A 19,552-nucleotide genomic window follows, 5' to 3' on the forward strand; every position below is an offset into this window, starting at 1 on the left:
TTGGCGTTGGGTGCATTCGGGGAGACGCTATTAACGCTATAAACGCAAACGCTATGAACTTCGTTTGATGAGCCAATAGCGGAGTGACGACGTCACGCTGCCTTTACAGTGACGTCACATCGTAAATCACAGCGCCACAAAGCGTCTCCTCGAACAGTTTTGGATGATAATTGTGCTAATAGCGTGCTCCCCGAATGCACCCGTTGTAAGCGCTTACGGATCGACGCTCTGACATGTCGTGAGTGAGTGAAGCGTTATGGTAGAAATCGGAAGGTTAACATAATAAAAGCGGTGTATACATAAGTTAATGGCGGGGATAAAAATTCACAATAAATCTTAACCACTAATTCTTTTACATGGCAGATGGCACGCGACACGTGAGACAGAGACGGTGCCGTCGCCCGCGGCTATCATAAAGCCGGTAGTTCCTGCTTGGTAATTCCAAAAATGAATTCTGTTATGAGGCATTATCAGCTTTTTAACTTAATTTTAGCCGGATATTTGTATCTTTACAAATTATATGTTCGCTTTCTTAGATTCGAATATCTCCTGAGCTTAGTTGGTCCACTGATAAAGAAGCGAGAAATGTACACTGCTCTTTCACCCACTCAGAGGCTTGCTATGACATTGAGGTAAGATCATCAATGTTCGCTTATCTTATTAATTAAGTCTCAGGAGTCGATTTAATTTGTAAATTTGCTTTGCAGATTCTTGGCAGCAGGAGACAGGAGGAATTTACGGTGCCGCCAGCATTAGTATTATCCAGGATGTACCGCGTGGAGGTTGCATGGTCGGACTTTACACCCCTGTGTGTGTGTGTGTGTGTGTGTGTGTGTGTGTGTGTGTGTGTGTGTGTGTGTCAGCAGAGATAAGAACCCCGCGAAATGAGACGAAACGTTTTAAACGAATTTTACTTACGATTAGGTCATTGTCAAGCAGCAGACGGAAGACAATTTGAACACTTAATTAAGTAAAAACCCGTCTACACACACACACACACACACACACACACACACACACACACACACACACACACACACAGGGGTGTAAAGTCCGACCATGCAACCTCCACGCGGTACATCCTGGATAATACTAATGCTGGCGGCACCGTAAATTCTAAAGTTTATAACTCAGGCAATTCTCAACGAAAATAGGTTTTCAAGTAGTGTTTTGGAAACGTCTCGCTGCCACCTTTAATACTGTGTCATAAAAAATGGGGTATTCTATTTAAAAAAATTAGGTTGGTCTTGACCTCGCCTTGACGCCTCCACTCAAGGTCAAACGGATATGATCATTGAATAGAACTTTTAAAACCCTACAACTTTGGTTCGAAACATTTTTCTCAGAAACGTTTTGTTTTCGAGATATTTGACCGTTTCCAGACTTTTCTCGCACCCCGTATAAGTTTTGGTTTAACACTTCTTTTCTTTCTGTGTACCGTCTTGTAAAACAATCCATAGTAAAGAAAAAGGCTTATGACCTAGTCAAAGATTGTTAAAAGAAATACTATTATTTGGAAACGGTCAAATATCTCAAAAACAAAACGTTTCTGAGAAAAATGTTTCGAACCAAAGTTGTAGGGTTTTAAAAGTTCTATTCAATGATCATATCCGTTTGACCTTGAGTGGAGGCGTCAAGGCGAGGTCAAGACCAACCTAATTTTTTTAAATAGAACACCCCATTTTTTATGACACAGTATTAAAGGTGGCAGCGAGACGTTTCCAAAACACTACTTGAAAACCTATTTTCGTTGATACAATATGCTTAATACTATTATTAAGCATATAGATACAGATATTATATATTGATCGATTAGAAATTTATTGCTTCAAAATAGTGAATAAAAAATAATTACCAAAATAGTTAATTTCAGATATTTCCAACTCCAATGTTGTCCAAGACGTTCGACCGCTATTGCAAGTGTCTTGCAAGGTGTCTGTGTATTTCCTACTATTGATAATGCTCAGAATCGTTCGCGGGGCACATATCTGAAATAAAGTAATGATGATAAATTAAAAGTTGCTCAAGATATATTAATTTCGGAGTAAAAACTATATTTTTTTCTTAAAAAAAACAAAATATCATTTTTTTTGAAAAGTTTTCAATCTGATAAAATTTTTTTTATATAAAACATAGCTCCGTCTTGTAGCGCGACGTCGGCTCGCTCACGCTACGGTTTAGCTTTCAATGTTGCTCGATTAACGTGGTCATCAAGGAGGTGTAGCTGCGTTTCAGAGGCGCCCCAGGTAGCAAGCACTCGTCATTTTGACGTCAATTGACGTCAAAATGACGAGTGCTTGCTACCTGGGGCATGTTTATTGCCGACGTGGTTGCCGCCGGCGGTGCTACTATTCGTGGTGCTTGACGTCGTTGGAGATGACGGAGGCTCCTTCGCCTTAGTCGAGCCCGCATTCTTAAAGAGATAATATATTTATCATAAATATTGTGTGCTGTCTGAGATATACTACTTTATAGGAAAATAATATTAATTTAAACAGACCACCCATGCTGTTCCGAAACGTAATAATGTCGTAACATTATCGTTACGTAACAATATCGTTTAATTTTTTATTTCCCTTTAATACTTTTCATAAGAAAATAATTAATAAAATTAACATACGTGATCCACGACCACTGCTGCTGCGTTCATCAAAAGTCGTATCATTAAACTCTTCGTTGGGACATGTCGCGATAATGGTTACAGTTCTGTAACATACAGTTTAAATTTACATGCAATGAATATAAACAAATATATACTACTGCATTAAGATATGTTTGTACGCTTGTTATTTCATAAATACGTACTCGATTTCGGGCTGCAAATCGCTAAGAAACTTTATTCGTTTGAAGTGCATCCATTTCTTTTGTGAGGCCCCCCTGCTGAACCGCTTGGTTTCTGCTGTTTATCTTTGTACGTCCTATAAGTATCGCACAATGACTTCCATTTTTTCTTCATAGTCATTGTCTATTGTATCTAAAAAAAATACAAAAATATGTTTAATGACTCTCTACTTAATCTCATGCTACTTAAGTTATGAGTATAAAATATTACCATTCATCGCTGTTTTTATCTCTTCCCACAACTTTTCTTTGGCTTGCATAGTTTGTTCACCAAGAGAAAGCTTGAAATTTCACAGCGGGCCGTATCTCCAAATATTATTAACTTCTTCTTCGATTTCCTTTGATTGAGTACGTTCGTGATCTGAAAATAATTCAAAGTTGAATTTATTATTAAAATTACACGATTTTAATAAGCTGCGATAAAAACAAAACTTTTACGAACTAAACTAATTAACTCGTTTTATTTGCAAAAAAATAATTATTATCTTAAAATCATATTTCTAAAGTCATGATTAAAGATTTATTAACAGTATTTAAACCAAAATTCTTTATATTTTTATAAACTAAAATATTATAATATTATAAATGAATAATAAGTATCTTTATTAATTTTAAATTATTTGTTGCATCATTATTATAACTTTATTATTAGTTTATTTATTCAAAATTAATTTTACATTTATTTAAAATAAAATTAATTTATGAAATATACCTTTATTTTCTTCCTCATTCGATTCAAGTAATATATCGCTCACGAACGGGGGCAGTTGCACTTTTTTGAACCAATATTTTGATAATATATGTATATGATTTCTTCCTCCACCTACTTTTTTAGAGGAGAGAGCCAGACAGGTAGGCTTGCTGATTCAAATTACAAGCAGATGTTGTTTTGGCAGGAAGATCCACGTAAGTACCTAAAGGAGTAATTTTGTAATATTGCAAAATGTAAAAATTTATATTATTATTAGATTCTTTTCATTATTTTATATATAAAAGTATTAAGGTAAAGTCATCGAAAAGTGAATACTTTACAAGGTATTTCATATTTTATATTAAAAGTATTATAACAAAATTTAAAATATCTCAAGAAATCCTTGATGAAAAAGAGCTTATTTATAGTGTTTTGAAAACGTCTCGACAAGGGCTACAAGAATATGCAATAAAAAATAGGGGTTCCATTTAAGAAAACTTCGATTATATTGACACGGCCTTGAAAAGGTCATTCAAGGTCAAGTTTATATTTTTATCATCTCCTCCCTTTTATGTCCTACAACTTTTATCTGAAACATTTTTTTAATAAACTAATAGTTTCTGAGATAAATAGCTTAATAATTTTAAATAAAATAAAAAAAAAATTTTTTTTTAGGTTAAGTTTGGCGCGCTTTTTTCGGCGCGTTTTTTGAATGTTTTGTTTATAGAAACTCTAAAAAATATCTTAAATATTATTTTATATGTGTTTATAATGGAGTTTGATATATAGCATACCTTATTGATGTTCCAATTCAATTATTTTTGCACAAAAAGATAAATTTTTGTACAAAACTCTTGATTCTTGATTCTAAATACTAACAGCTAGTCTACTCCTTTAGAATTTTCATTTCTTAAATAGAACTACCTTGGGCAGTTGGTATGTGTTAACTTCCCTAGGTAATTCAATTTCTATGAATTGGTAACATTGTGTAAGTTTTTTCTCTTTTTTTCTCCTTTTGGAGAGAAAAGAAAAAAAGGAAAGATGTAAGAAATTCCACTAAAAAAAACTATGGAGTTTAGTTAAAAAAAGAACAAGTAACTTTACTTTTATTCTTGACTTTGAGTCCTTTAGATATACTTTGATATCTTTATACATAGAATAATAAAAGAAATTAATTGTTGTAAAAAAAAAACAGAAAAAATTAATTTAAAAAATTAGACTGCATTTTGTAAAAACATTTAATTTTGCAAAATTACAATATGTACAAATATATACTTTTTATTTTTAAATTATTATTATTTTTTTTTTATATTATGGTATACAACTAATTAAAATAATATTTGTTTATGTCAATTGAAATTTAAAGATTTTTACAGAATTATTTATAAATTTAAAACATAAGAAATCCTAGAAAAATAGAAATTTTCTCACCAGGGTTTAAATTATAAAAATAATTTAAATCCAGGTAACTGTGGTAAGCATCAATCATTGACTTAGGGAAAATTCAGACCTTAGCAGAATAGCAGAAACCAGAAAAGCAGCAGCCAATCAGGACTTGTCCTGGTAGTAAACAGATTGGTCGCGTTCAGCAGACCAAGCCGGTCAGTAGCGGTCGAACATGATTGGCTCTTACTTTTAAAACCAACCAATTGACGCAGAGTGTTGATAAGACGAACTCAACAGTTGTGTCTGCTGAACGCACCCAATTAAATGTACTGTGCATGCATATTGTAGTTCCGCTATTTCTTTCTCCATGGGGATGCACCCTAAAGAGGTAAGTGTGTTTAATATAAACTTCTCACAAAAATTAAAGAAACACTAAATTTTTCTTTAAAAATATGCAAAATTTAAGCAGCTGTAACTTCGTTAAAAATAAACAAAATTTAAGTTAAAAAATAAGATTTTAAAGCTTGAAATCTCTACTTTCGAAAGATCACTATTATTTTTTAGTTTCTGTGAGTTTGGTAATTTTTATATTTAAAAAACTACGAGCTGCACAAAACTGAAAATTTTCTTTTTACTTTGTGGGCCTGTTACGTGCATAAAAAAAATTTGCGAAAATTTTCAATTTTTTAACATGAAAGTTTGAAGTTTCCTCTACAAAATCTTTTTTTTTTTAATGTTTCTACAATTTTTTGTTACTGAGTTATCACGGATTGAATAAGAAATAAGCATTTTGACTTTGATCGCTCATAACCCCGTTAAAAATCATCGTACCGCAATTCAAAAAACAGATTCTTAAAGCTGAAACTTTGCTCTATCGAATGGTATGTTTCAAAATAATTGATTCCAAAGTTTAATTTTTCCTACCAGATGCCTATAAGCAGCTGAAATTTATAATGCACAGCGTAATGTATGGATTGTTTGGCAGATAGAGATCGTCACTTTAATACTGGTCGGTCGGCTTTAGTCGGAACCGGCCGTCGAACTATCGATCAGCGTAGTTTAGTAGGCGAAGGTCAGGAATACGGGAGTTCAAGCCGTGTGGCGCGAGGGCTGAGGCCCCGAGACAAAGCGAGAGACGTCGGCGAAAACAGCTGATCGGTTATCGACTTCGAGATCAGCCAAACTTAAACTAACTGATTTTTCGGGAGGTCGACAGTCAATTGGCTCCGCGAATTTTTCAGCTCGTTGTCGGGGATCCGGGGTTCACGAGAATAAAACCCCGAACCTCCGCGCGTGGACTCGCACTCGATTTTATTTGCGCTCATAGTGATTATCGAGAGGTGTCGTAGTTCGCGTCAAGTCTGAATTTTTGGACCGGAACATCCCGTGGCTCGCGGAACTCATGTAAATAACCCTGTAAATAGACGAACCATTTTGTAAATATACTTTTTAAGGACTATTATAGACTAAAATTCCGTACGCTTTCTTTCGCGCCTCATCTCGATTTCCTTCCTCCTCTCGTGCACGCACACATATATTGACGAGACATGTGTTTTATAACGGTGTTTTTTATTTTTAGTTCTATAAATCATAATTCTTAAGTTTTTTTATGACTGTATTTTGTACTGAAGCAAGCAAAAAATACATGGCATTTAAAGTGACCAATAAATGTATTTTTTGGAAAGTTTCGACAAAAAGGATTGTTCTTGCCTTAAATTACTATCCTTTTTCTATAATTCTGTTTTGGATTGTTTTCGTTTAATTGATTACAAAAAAATGGCGTCATTTAAAAAAAAGTATAATTTTGCGTACACGTCTTCAAAAATTGATGTTTTTGGACAATTTAATATTAATTATTGGTGTAAAATGTGATGATATTGCGTCTTAATGGTTTAAATAAATAAACTGACAAATATTTCCCGATAATCTATTTATTTGCGGATTATGGACTATATTCGAGATATCTTACAATTTACAATACTTAATAAACTGTAAGAATAAAGGCCAACAATTGAGCATAGACGTGGATGTCAAATTAAAGTTCGTTTATTAAACATAAGTATATATAGAACAGGACGTTTCGACCGCACAGGGTCTTCTTCAGCCGATACAAATTAAATAATTACATAAAGTCGCGCAATAATCAGTAAAACCGTGAACGGTAAAAGGAAACAAATTCGATGGAAATAACAAAGTCATCCGGAGTCACATCTTACATGAGAGCATTCTAATGGTAAAATATAAAATTATATATATGTATATAGATTTCTGTAGAGTCAATTGTGCAATGTAAAATTGTATATACGTGAATTCGCAAGTCAGTAGTCAGAAGTAAATCCATGATTAGCTAGAGATAAAGCCAGAGAGTTTGCTGAACAAGTGCAGAACAAATACTTTACGCATAGAAATTTCGGATTTGTACAGAATTATCCACGGCTTGCGACAAGAAACTTCCTTCCTGTCCCGTAGATTGTCTAACTGTTTACCCGCTCGCGTATGGAACGACGTTACCAGACATTACACTGTTCGGCTCCAAAACTTACAACGTAGGTTAACATATACTTACCAAAAAGGAAATTCGCTTGGCTAAAAAGACAATCTCAACTTAACCAAGCTTACACCGCCAAACCGATTGCATACTACTGATCTAGCGATAACAACAATCCAAATCACATACATTATGCACAAAAATTACCGGAGGGAAACAGTAACGGTAACTTCGTAAAAACTTATATCGATCTCATAAATTTCACTAATAACACAAGTGATCCTTTAAGCCATACGAACAAAAAATGGTTTATAAATCTTTCAGATACGGTTATCCCTCCAGAGGTCACAAACCTTCTACAATTAGGTGGCAATTTTTACCTTCCAATCAGCTTAAATAAAAAGAAAGCCATTCATGAATTTATAAAAGATGTGGAGGGTAATACAAAACAGTGTAACGTAAGGAATCTCACAAAGATACAAAATAACTTTATCCCACAGTTCCATCGTTTCCTACACACCACGCCACGAAAAAATATCACTACCGATAAAATTCTTGAAATGTATAAACTTTCTCAACATTTCGGTCATGAGAATCCGAACATCATTTTTACACGTGCGAATAAAGGGAATGTCACGGTGGCCATGAATAAAGATTTATATATACGGAAAATGGAAGACGCGTTACAGGACACTAGTACGTATTCCGTTGTAAAAAAAAGATCCTTCATAAATTATAGAAAACAAATTAAACAACTTATTAAAAATATGGGTAAAGAAAGAATACATTTCCCAAAAAGAGGTATAGGGTTCTCGTAAAAGCATAGAATTATAATCTATTTTGATTCGGCATTTTGTACAACCCTATTGTCGGCACGCTTTTTCTGCCATCTCGGGTGCTTGTCTCGCGTGTTTTTCATCCGCGTTGCCGAAGACGGCGAAAGAGCCTGACAATAAACGACCGCTGATTTATCGCTCGCTGGTTTAAGTAAGAGTTAAAGTGCCATGAACTCTCTAACAGCTAGGCGACTGTTTCCCTGGCTGCTAATTATTCTATTGTTAAAAAATCTGTACCGGGGGTGCGTAGACTCGGAAATCTTCTCGAAAATCGAGGGAATAAAATTCCGAGCTTCCGCACCTCCGAGGAAATCACTCGTTTGCAGTCTAACGGCGCCGCGGCGTGTCGAATATTATTCAAGACAATTTCGAAACGAATTTTCCGTTCTCGTACCGACGCGATCCGCGATTAATTAACGCGATGGAAGTTCCGCGATGATTTCGCAATTTAATTGTATTTTCTGCTCTCGCAATTCGCGTGACCGTGTCATCGCTACGTGTATTTATATAAATAACTGTAAATAAATCTGACTCTCTAGATTAATTATTCGTTTATTCGTGACTCGAACCTTGATTTTCTCCTCTCTGAACTTTGCTTCTCACTCTCGCGCTTGCAGTTATCTCGCGAACAGGTGGATTGGATAGCCATTAAAAGTTTCATAAAAATTGAACTAACTTTTAAAATGTACCGTAGCGTCTCGGATGTTACAGCAAAGGTATTTTATTTCAAGATTGTATTACGTGTCGCTTGCTTTTATAGTATTACTTTTTGCACTAAATAAACTGTGATACGTCAATATGGAAATAACTTTTCTTGTTATATCTGGTTCATTGTATTTCGAAATCAAATATAACTTTTATCGGGCTTCAGCTCTCCAAAGAGCTGTTTCCATTGTTAAATATGTCTCATGTCAGTAAAAGATCTTCTGACAATAAGTCTAGTTAAAGTAAATAAATAAGTTACTTAATGTTCGAGATCGCGAATGCTCGAGATCACGAATGCTCTTGAATATTCTTATTCTCATTTAGACGACTGTGTCATGAGTCACAGCGGTAATGTAACACGATATTTATTCAGCGGATCCCCCCTTGTTTGTGCCGCGCTCACGTCATAAGTGCGATCGAGTCACTCTCTTCGGTGCGGTCTTTTAATTACGAGGACAATGGCTATGTGCATCTTCGATATTCGTTTCGAGAAGCTTCTATTCCATGACATTCTGACCTTAGCTAAGCATTCGTCATCCCTGGCGCGTTCTTTGTCTCGGACGGGTATAAAACCCCATAGAACTTACGGCGCGCCGCCATTCGTCAACAGTGTGTCAGTAGGTTAAGATCTGTCGTCGATCGATGGTCAGTTCTCATTCACGTGCGGGTTATCCAACACTACAAGCGAGAAAGTGTTGATAGAGAATTCGCTTAAAAACGCCCGCGTTTCCGAGCTCACTTAAATTCAAATACATTTATAAATTATGTCACTCTTATTGGCATTATTTTTGGTTGTTAAATAAACTATTGTGTTACTTCAAGCTTCCGGTGTTAGTGGTCTCTCACGCTCTATCCCTCCTCATTCACACGCTCGCGTATACTTAGAAAGTAACTAATGATACGTATACAAATAAGTTGAAAGTAACTAATGATACGTATACAAATAAGTTTTTTAAGTAACTAATGATACGTATACAATAAGTTTTTTAAAATAATCCCGTATATGCTCCAGTATTACAATTATTATTACACTGAGCATAATAGACGTAACAGTATATGCATGGATAAGAAGAAATAGAAATCGTATTTAAAGTGGAATACATAACTCAACGCGACTCCGCGATATGTTGTATTAATACTTAAAAGATGGCTGTACTAATTGTAAGATAAGAGAGAAATGTAATCTTTGTAGAATTAAGTTAAGCATAGATAAGAAAACAACCTCACGAAAAGAAAAGAAAAAAAAAGAGGATTGATGCAAGAGAAATTTTTCAGAATCTTATCTGATGGGCTGCCACCTGGGGTAATATTAATTTATAATATTTACAAAATTTTTATTTAATGTTTATACTTAATCTTGACGAGCATTTGCAATTATATAAAATTATTACTGAAAACTATTCATGGAAAATATTTCACTTTGAGGAATTATACGACACCATTATAACATATTCTACCTATTTATATAACAAATGGAAAAGTATACATTACAAAAAAAACTAGTATTGATAAATTCATTTTCGCGGATTTTCTAGCGCAGCGGACGCTCTCCCTTCGCTCACTTCGGATCGAGTAGCTGGAGGGCGGAGACGGAGGGATGGGGATAACTTTGCGTTCAATACTTCGATTTTCGCTCTCGTGTGTTTTCACGACTAATTATAATTCGGTTCGCGCTAGCGATTGTTAATTAATTACAATTTTGTCTTTTATTAACTATTGATTGTGCCAATACATATGCGCTGTGAACGTTTGATGAATACTACTCCCCACGAACACCTACCCACCCACTCCATATACACACACACAAACACATATACACACGCACACAGTCATAAAGTACAGTGAAAGTGACGAGTTGCGGCACGTTGCTGTACGACACGTTTCCGTCTTCCTATCGCAATCCGTGGTGATTGCGAATCAACCATCAGGAAGCGCACAATTTGTCGGATTTTGTGAGGAGATTCCACGGCATGGGGCATGTAAAGATGTAATGCGCCAGAACGACCCCGTTTCTGAGCACCGCCGCCTCCTTCATGACAAATTTCATCCCGACGACGAAACCTTGCAGGTTCACGAACGTTGGTGCAGACATGAAGAGATATCTCTCTCTCTTCGATGCGTGAATCGAGAGGAATGATGCGCGTTTTGCGACACTCTGATTTTTATATCCTGCTCCCCTTTCCTTTCTCATAAAGAGGGAGTGAAAGAGAGAGAAAATTTTCGTTGACGTTGCCGCGAACACTCAGACTATTTTGCGCACTACGTTGGTCAACGGATTGTACTCGATCACGCGATCGTGTATGATGAGACAGTACGCGGAGGTATTCGGCGGTACGTTCTCCATGCAATCGAATTCTATTCTGACATCCACGGTGGCGTTTTTGACAGATTCGTTTTGTCGAGAGCAATCGATGATCACGAACGGGCCGTTACGCAGAAAAGTCGAAACGGTGAGACTTGGCTCGAGATATTCGTATCCGTAATAGCCCTTGCAGAAACGCGCGTACCTATCGTACAGAATCGCCCATCTGTGTTTACCAAAGTCTAAATTCAAATCGTCATACGGATAGACTTCCGAGTTTAGGTAGAGTTTCACGTTGGTCAATTTGCAGTCGTCGAATCGGCTCGTGTCCGCGGATATGACGTTCTTCCGACCCGTCTGCAGAGCGAAGACGACGTATCGCGGTTTCTCGAGCTGAGTCGCGGTCTTAATGGCCCACGAGTGCTTGGTCGTGTTCTGCAACAGGGGATACTCGTACAGATCCCACGAACGGAAACCCATATTTAGATATCGTCCGTTTTCCAAGGCGCGCAGCATCGACAGCTTGTTGATCTCGCTCAATGCCACGTGAGGCATTCGCCACTGTATCTTGAGTATTTTGACAGTAGGCTCCAACGCGAGACTTCCTACCAGACAATTGTTGTCGTTGCGCGATCGTATCAAGATTAATTTGTGACGAGCGTTGATCACCACGCGTTTGTAATCCTCGCAAAATCCTAGTAACAGGCTGAGCGGTACGCAGAAATTGAAGTATCCATTCTCGTTATCCTGTGGATCCCAGCCGGCGTTTCTCAGGATCACGCTTCTGTCGGACAATACCGTTACGTAGTTCTTGAGCGTGCTGGTTATTCCTATAGTCCGGGAGCCAGCTGCCATTTTAAGTGAATTATTTTAAGAAATCTGAGATTTTCGGCTAGTGTTCAATTCGGTCTGCTAATAAACGAAGTGAACGTCAGCTTCCATGGTAGCGGTGGGTGTTGCCGCGGCAGCCACCCACACACGTATAATTATAATAAAAATAAACCGACATAAAGAAAGCTGAGACTTTGTTTGTACGTTTATTATGATCTAAATAAACGGAAAATAATAGTCAGTTGACTTCATGGTGGGGGGTTGTACGTCAGCTTCTCGCCCAAACATGCAAAAAATATGCGCTGAGTAAACTTATACTAAGAAAGCTGAAATTTGGGGAAGTTATAGTCAACTTTAACAGTTTCACGAAAATAATTGTCCGCTGAGGTTTTCGCAGTGGAAAAGTGCTCAGCTGATGCAGTGAAGGATGCCACGCGCCCGCGCGCATAGCGATCGATGCGCCGTATCTTTCAGTCGTCAGCTGAGCACTTTTCCACCGCGAAAAACTCAACGGACAATTATTTTCGTGAAACTGTTAAAGTCGACTATCATTTCCCCAAATTTCAGCTTTCTTAGTATAAGTTTACTCAGCGCATATTTTTTGCATGTTTGGGCGGGAAGCTGACGTACAACCCCCCACCATGAAGTCAGCTGACTACTATTTTCCGTTTATTTAGATCATAATAAACGTACAAAGTCTTAGCTTTCTTTATGTCTGTTTTTTTTATTATAATTATACGTGTGTGGGTGGCTGCCGCGGCAACACCCACCGCAAATGCGCAAGCTGACGTTCACTTCGTTTAGTAGCAATACTAAATGAACCATACAGCAAAATCTTAGGTTTCTTAATTTTGGTCATAAAAAATGGCAGCTAGCTTCCGGACTACTACGTTTCTGCAGTGATCAATCTCCACGCCGTCGAGCTCGTATCGAATCTCATCGAACATAAACGCGACGCAATTATTCCCCAATACCACGTTATCGGCTGCTCTGGTCGCCGTCAATGTTCCTTCGACGTAGAGAAAACTTTCGCACGGCAACGTATACAGATCCTGCTGTTGTATGGGTATTCGTATCTCGTCGCTATACTCGAACGTTGTGTTAGCGTACGGGTTGTACATGTGAGTTTCGATCTTGACGATGCGATCGTCAAAGACCGGCTCGCCTCCGATGTTAAGAATTTCAGTCATCGTTCACGCTTTCAGATGTTTCGTACCGCGAATCCCAGAGATTGTAAAAATTTAACGTTCGATGCGTTGAGCTTCTTTCTCGTTTCTTTTTTAACGCCACCGAATGTCGATTAGATGATATCGTCGATCGTCGCAGTCGTAAAGATATTTTTATCTGTCGCGTGCTCCGAATCGTTCAACACGAGCATCTCACGCGTCGCGCGTTATCGCTGTCGCCGACGTACGTGCAATCTGACGGTGATCTCTTCTCCTCGAAAATCGAGCGATCGTCTGTCTTGATCCGCGACGCGTATCGTTAGATCCGTAACGCTCCGCGCGATGATCGGCAGGTAAATGATCTGCGCCGGCATTTCCGATATCTTATATCCCGGTGGTACGCTCGGTGAAAATTCGTGTATCGTGTGAACACGTTTGCCGTTGCTGTACGCACCCGAGGTCACGTTACACTCCACGCGGATAATGTTTACATTGATAATATTAATCGACGCGTGCGATTCGTGCCACTGTCCCGGCTGCAATATACGCTTCGACGAGAATCCCAGCAGCGATCCAGCGTTGTTCGGTTTGTTAAAGTTTACTTTGAAAGCGCACTTGATCTCGCTCTTCATCGTATTGTAATTTGCGCAGAGCACTATCGGGTATTCCGCAGCCTCGTTTTCGTAGCCGTTCGCGCGAGCGGTCGCCTCTCACGCGATATTCGCGACCGACGTACGATCATCGTTGGAACGAATTACGCGTTGCGGGCGTTTCCGTGAAATTTCGCGTTTCAAAAACTTATGTATGGCTTGTATCTCGTACGATCCCACGGGAATCGTAATTTCCGTGTCATCCTCGTCGAAATAAAATTTATTTTTCGAAGAATTCACGTTCGGAATCGTGTGATAAGTCTCAAAACACGTTAGACCGAGCTCGTAGTCATCGTCGCTCAGATCCACGGCGAGAAAATAGTGCTCCGCGAGGATGCTGCTCTTCCCGGTCAGCGTGAACGTTATAGACATGTCGGCAGAAACCGTTAACGAATACTGAGTCACCACGGCGCACCGTCAAGCTTTAAATTAGCGTCGATCGTCCGAAGAAATCGCAGGCACAATTGTCCACAGATGCTCTGATCGTATCGCTGATAAGACATGCAATTGTACTCAATCTTCGTCACGCTCGGGCCGAAATATCGCACCAATTCTTTCGGCGGTCGAAGATTGCCGAAACTGTCGAAATATATGACTCGATCTTCCCTCTTCGCGTACGCTACCCAATAGGTACCGGGACCCGCTGCATCGTCCAAATTCACGATACCGCTCTCGTTTCGACGTACACCGGTAACGAATCACGCATGAAGACACCTCTGAAGAACGGTACGCGCATACGCCTTGCCAGTCGATTCAATTGTTCGTTAGTCGTAATACCCGCGGGCATATTTAACGTCTTTTTGACGTTTTTTTTTATTTTTGACGCTACTCCTCGCCCGCGTTTGTGCGGGCCGAGATACAGCCCTCGTTCATATTTGCACGGAGCGAGATAAAGTCCGCGACCCTCCACGGCGCGATTGTGACGTTGCATCTCTTCCAGCTGACGCCGCGCAGCTTTGTTATCGTTCACGGCCTTTACGACTCCCGCCGCTCCGCCGGCCAGAGAACCGAGAACTCCCAACAACGGTAGAATCGGCAATACGCCGCCTCGTTTCGCTGCCGGAAGTATCCGTTTTTACGTCAGCCTTTTCCTCGTTTTCGTTTTTTTCGTTTTCAAGCCCATTCCGAGCTTCGTCTTATAGCCTTCATGGTCGCTCAGACGGCTGTAGCGGCAGCTCTCTCTCCGAGAGTCGAATCTCTCGCGGTAATGCGTTTTCGCGCTTCCGCAGCGAGTATCTCGTCCGCCGCGTGTCTCTCGGTGAGATCGCGGTTACGCGAATAGGCTATGTCGTGCTCGCGACACGCCGCGTCCAATGGATTAATACCTTGATCGTCTCTCGCCAATCGTTCTTGTAAACGAGTTCCCGGACCGCAAAATTTGATAGCTGGGAATGTATAATTCGAACGGAAGTGCGTTTATCTCGCGATTTAACAGGCCTCCACCATTTTTTTTCGTTGACATTCGCCGCAATCCTTTATCATTGGCGCGGGACCGTCGACGTGCGTTCGCTGCCACGGTTGATTGTAATGTTCGAACCTCCAAATCCGCCCTTATATGTTCCGGAAACTTGTCCCACACGTAGTGGACGTGATCGCCGCACGTTTGCAGCAGAACGGCTTTCGGCACAAATTGCAGCTGTTCGGCGCTCAAGTCGCGAATATCGGAAGGTCTCGACAGTAGGACGAACATTTTTGCTACTGAGTGATTCGCGGTTCCGCTCGCCTATAAATAAGCGTTCGAGTCAGCCAGAAAGTCGGCAGTGTGGGAAAAAAATGAGATTCGTGCGACAACCGTTGGCGATTCGCGTGACGAATTGCGACGACAGATCACGGTCGATGGGAGGCAACGCGAAGAAGCGTAGGCACGGTACGTAGCCCAGTCGATAGAGACATTTAAATGGAATTAATTCCGGGAAGCGATTTTATTTTTTTGACTGTTTCGGAGGGTCATGGGTAGTCTAAAACCGGATTTTTGGGATTCTAACCCTGGAGCGTTAGCCGCCATTTTGATTAGAAGGGTGATTTTGTAAATATCTCGCTTATTTTCAACTTTAGTGTGAAATCTCTGAATAGAATAGAATCTCTGAATCGATCCTAGGTGAAAAATAATAAGGACCAAAATTGTAGAGTATTAAATTTTCTACAAGTTTGGTTATTACCACTTTTACTCTAAAGTTGAAAATAAGCGAGATATTTACAAAATCACCCTTCTAATCAAAATGGCGGCTAACGCTCCAGGGTTAGAATCCCGAAAATCCGGTTTTAGACTACCCATGACCCTCCAAAACAATCAAAAAAAAAAAAAAAAATTGCTTTCCGGAATTAATTCCATTTCAGCGGCTTTTTCGAGCTCTATCGACTGGGCTAACGATGCTGCCGGCTACTATACGCGCGATCATTTGCGGCCCCTCGAATTGCGGTAAAACCAACGTTCTGATTAGCTTGCTGGAAAGTCCGCACGGTGTATGTTTCGAAAACGTGTACTCAAAATTGCTGCAACAGCCGAAATATCGATATCTGGAGAATTTATTGACATTGATCGGCAAAATCGGCTACTTTACGTTCTCTAATAACAGTGACGTTATTCCACCGAGCGACGCGCGTCCAAACTCAATCTTCGTCTTCGATGACGTGGCATGCGATAAGCAAGACGCTGTGAGAGAGTATTTCTCAATGGGCAGGCACTCGAGCGTCGATTTCTTCTATTTCTGTCAGACGTACGCGAGAATACCTAAACATCTGATACGCGACAACGCAAATCTGCTGATCCTGTTCAAGCAGGATGGTACCAATTTGAAACACGTGTACAACGATCACGTGAATACCGACATGTCGTACGATGAATTTTGCGCGTTGTGTCGCGATTGTTGGCAACAAAAGTACGGATTCGCGGTGATAGACAAGGACAGCGCGCTTTCGAACGGTCGATACAGAAAAGGATTTAACGTGTTCGCAATACCGTAAAAGCGATTGGTCGTTGCCATACCTCGGCGGAGGTGAAACGTTAGCGTTATAGAGATCGACGCTCTGCTTTTTTTCCGCGATAGCCGCGATCGACGGGAGCGAGAATATTCGCGAACGCGAGAAGATCGTGAAAGAGATTGCGAAGACGAGTGATTCGATTCGCAAGAAACTTCGCGCTTTGAAGACCGGTAAGATCGAGAAGGACATTGAGATGGATACGCACTTTAAGCCTCTCATCGGACCGCTGAAAAAGATCGTCGACAACTCGAGCTTGATCGCGGTGAAGAAAGAGGAGCCGACGGAGAGCGACGCTGACGCGAAAATCGAAACGTTACCCGTTCAACAGCGCGGGGAGAAGGTGGAGGATGCTACACCGAAGAGAAAGAGGAAACGATTAGACTCCTGGTCGGATCTCTCATTGACACCGCGTAAATCTAATCAATTGCACAGTTGTTTATCTCCTGACAGTCGACGGTGTGGGCTTCCAATTTCTCGCTCGATCTAAAATAATGTAAACAACTGCAAAAAGAAAAACATAATTTTTTGTAAATTTTTATGTTAAAAAATATTTTATTAAAAAGAGTATAGGTACTCACCGATCGCAAAAGTATTTCCGACCATAATGCCTGCTCAATTGCAAGCTAACGAGACGCGATAGGTTCTTTATCCACGCGAAATGTCCCACGTTGTCGTCTCGCGGGTCCTGCACGTACAGCAAATTGACGTGCTTTTCTCTCTACCGGTCGGTGAGTCGTATCAGGAGAACGGTTGGCGTCTTCTCTCCCTCGATGGTATACACATTGATGGATATATCGTTTAATCGTTCGAACTTTTTAATTTGATTCAACGTCACTGGAAACTCAATGTCTTGTAAATTTAATACTGTTGTGTAATGAGGGTACGAGGATTTCCGTTCTGAATGTCTTTCGGCTGAATGTAGAGCAGCTACCACTCTGACCACGCGAAACACGCATTGTCCATAGGTTGCACACTGATCACCGCTTTTTTCAATTTAATTTCTTGCGGTAAATTGATGTAACATCCCGCGCGCATAGGATTGTACTTGTTCACGTTCACTGTCAAATTGAGTATACGCGACAACGCCCACCCGCTGTCGCGTTCCTGAAATTCCTCCAGAGATGATAAAGTAGGCTCGATAATGTGTCGCTTGTACCACTCGCGCAGATCGGACCGATCGGACGAACGAAAGAGTTCGCAGTTTCTCGTGTTGATACTTTTGTTCGCACGTTTTTCACCCGTCACAAACTCGCCGTTGAACATAGTGTTTATCTTTACACTTGCGTGTCTTTGCATGACGTTCCGCACACGATCGAGCACGATGTCTCTAGCATCTTTGAGAAATTTTCGCGGTTTGATGTGATTGATATTTATTATCGCACCGGTCAATACACGGCTTTCGAACGCGGTATCGATCTCTCGCCAAACGAGTCTTTCCGCGTTATCGTCACTACTAGTGCCCGCGTACTCACAACCGATCGATATGTATGAACCGTCTCTGTAATAGAGTCTTCGCACCCGAATCGAGTCGCGCGATTCTTGCCACTAAAGATTGTCTGTTTCTAACAGTCTGAGAGCCGTCTGAGAGCCGCGGACGTTTGGAACAACAGTCTTCTTTGAGCTGCTCAATAAACTTCTCGCATCGCTGTGTCCATGCAAAATATTCGACCAAGGTAGCGATTTGGTCGGATCGTTCCAACAAATCGCGTTCCGTTTCATCGGGATGTTCCATGTTTTTTTTAATACTTTTTTTAGATCACGTCACATTCTTCGATGGAGCACTTGCACGTGACTCGATCACACGCTGAACAATATCGTTTGCAATATTGAACGATATAGTGCGTAAGCATAAAACGATGAAAATCGAAGTAGGGGGCATTAAAGTGATTAAGCTCCCAATTATTAATATCATCATGGTCACGTTCATAAGTTCTTTCAAGCATCAATAAATGATTAGGATCATTGATAGGGTCAGGGTACATATACATACGTACCGAATTGTTCATCATCACCAATTCAACGTATTTCCCAATACCTGTATGAATCTTAATGTATGTTGCTTCACAACCATCGAGCTTTTAGCGATAGTCAACAATAGGTTTAATATGATACGGCACAACGTCAGCACGGCGAGCTGCACGTGATTCTTTCTCGCTAACGCACTCGTCCCGCAGCCGTCGATACACTTTCCGTCTTACGTTAGAATCCCAGTCATAAGGAGAATTGGTATCGATAACGACTCTTTGTCTAGCGATGCGTTGACTGGTTTCGCGTATACCGAGTTCGCGATCGCGAAGAAACTGCACCGGTGATATTCGTCGCACATCCGTCAATTTCATTCCTTGATCTTCTTTACGCAAACCATCGGTGACATCTATTGTAATATCTTCCATTGCTGAATCCACAGATTTTGGAGACTCTACAGAGTTCTTTTCTTCAATTATCCACACCATGTTGCGCACGTTATATATAATGTCCCACTCGCAATAATGTTTTTTTTCTTCACTTCATGCAAATCGGGCACATGTTGCACGGCAATATTTGGTACAATGGAGTACGACAATTTTTGCAAAATCGACCGTTTATTACATCATACGGCTCGGTTACATGCTTTCAAATAGCATACATGTGCTCACTAGTGTCTGGTGAAGCGATCATACACGAAGCACACACA

General features: G+C 40.0%; 1 protein-coding gene, 2 long non-coding RNA genes and 1 pseudogene across 3 annotated transcripts; 1 reads left to right on the forward strand and 3 right to left on the reverse strand.

The window, feature by feature from the left end:
• Positions 1-119: 119 nt before the first annotated feature.
• On the forward strand, positions 120-2,770 carry LOC139820533 (uncharacterized). The gene is made up of 4 exons (XR_011733995.1): positions 120-242; positions 364-435; positions 537-632; positions 708-2,770. It is a non-coding gene; the product is annotated as an uncharacterized lncRNA (long non-coding RNA).
• On the reverse strand, positions 2,621-3,198 carry LOC139820534 (uncharacterized). Its single transcript, XR_011733996.1, has 3 exons — positions 3,053-3,198; positions 2,806-2,974; positions 2,621-2,706 (listed from the first exon to the last, which is right to left on the reverse strand). It is a non-coding gene; the product is annotated as an uncharacterized lncRNA (long non-coding RNA).
• Positions 3,199-11,189: 7,991 nt separating this feature from the next.
• LOC139820249 (uncharacterized) lies at positions 11,190-12,104 on the reverse strand. Its single transcript, XM_071790388.1, has one exon. The coding sequence runs from the start codon at positions 12,102-12,104 to the stop codon at positions 11,190-11,192; it is 915 nt and encodes a 304-aa protein (XP_071646489.1).
• A 5,348-nt stretch (positions 12,105-17,452) lies between these two features.
• On the reverse strand, positions 17,453-18,610 carry LOC139821175 (uncharacterized; annotated as a pseudogene).
• Between the last annotated feature and the right edge of the window lie 942 nt (positions 18,611-19,552).

This window comes from Temnothorax longispinosus, chromosome 10 (genome assembly GCF_030848805.1).
Source record: "Temnothorax longispinosus isolate EJ_2023e chromosome 10, Tlon_JGU_v1, whole genome shotgun sequence".
In the NCBI taxonomy this organism is placed as follows: Eukaryota; Metazoa; Arthropoda; class Insecta; order Hymenoptera; family Formicidae; genus Temnothorax; species Temnothorax longispinosus.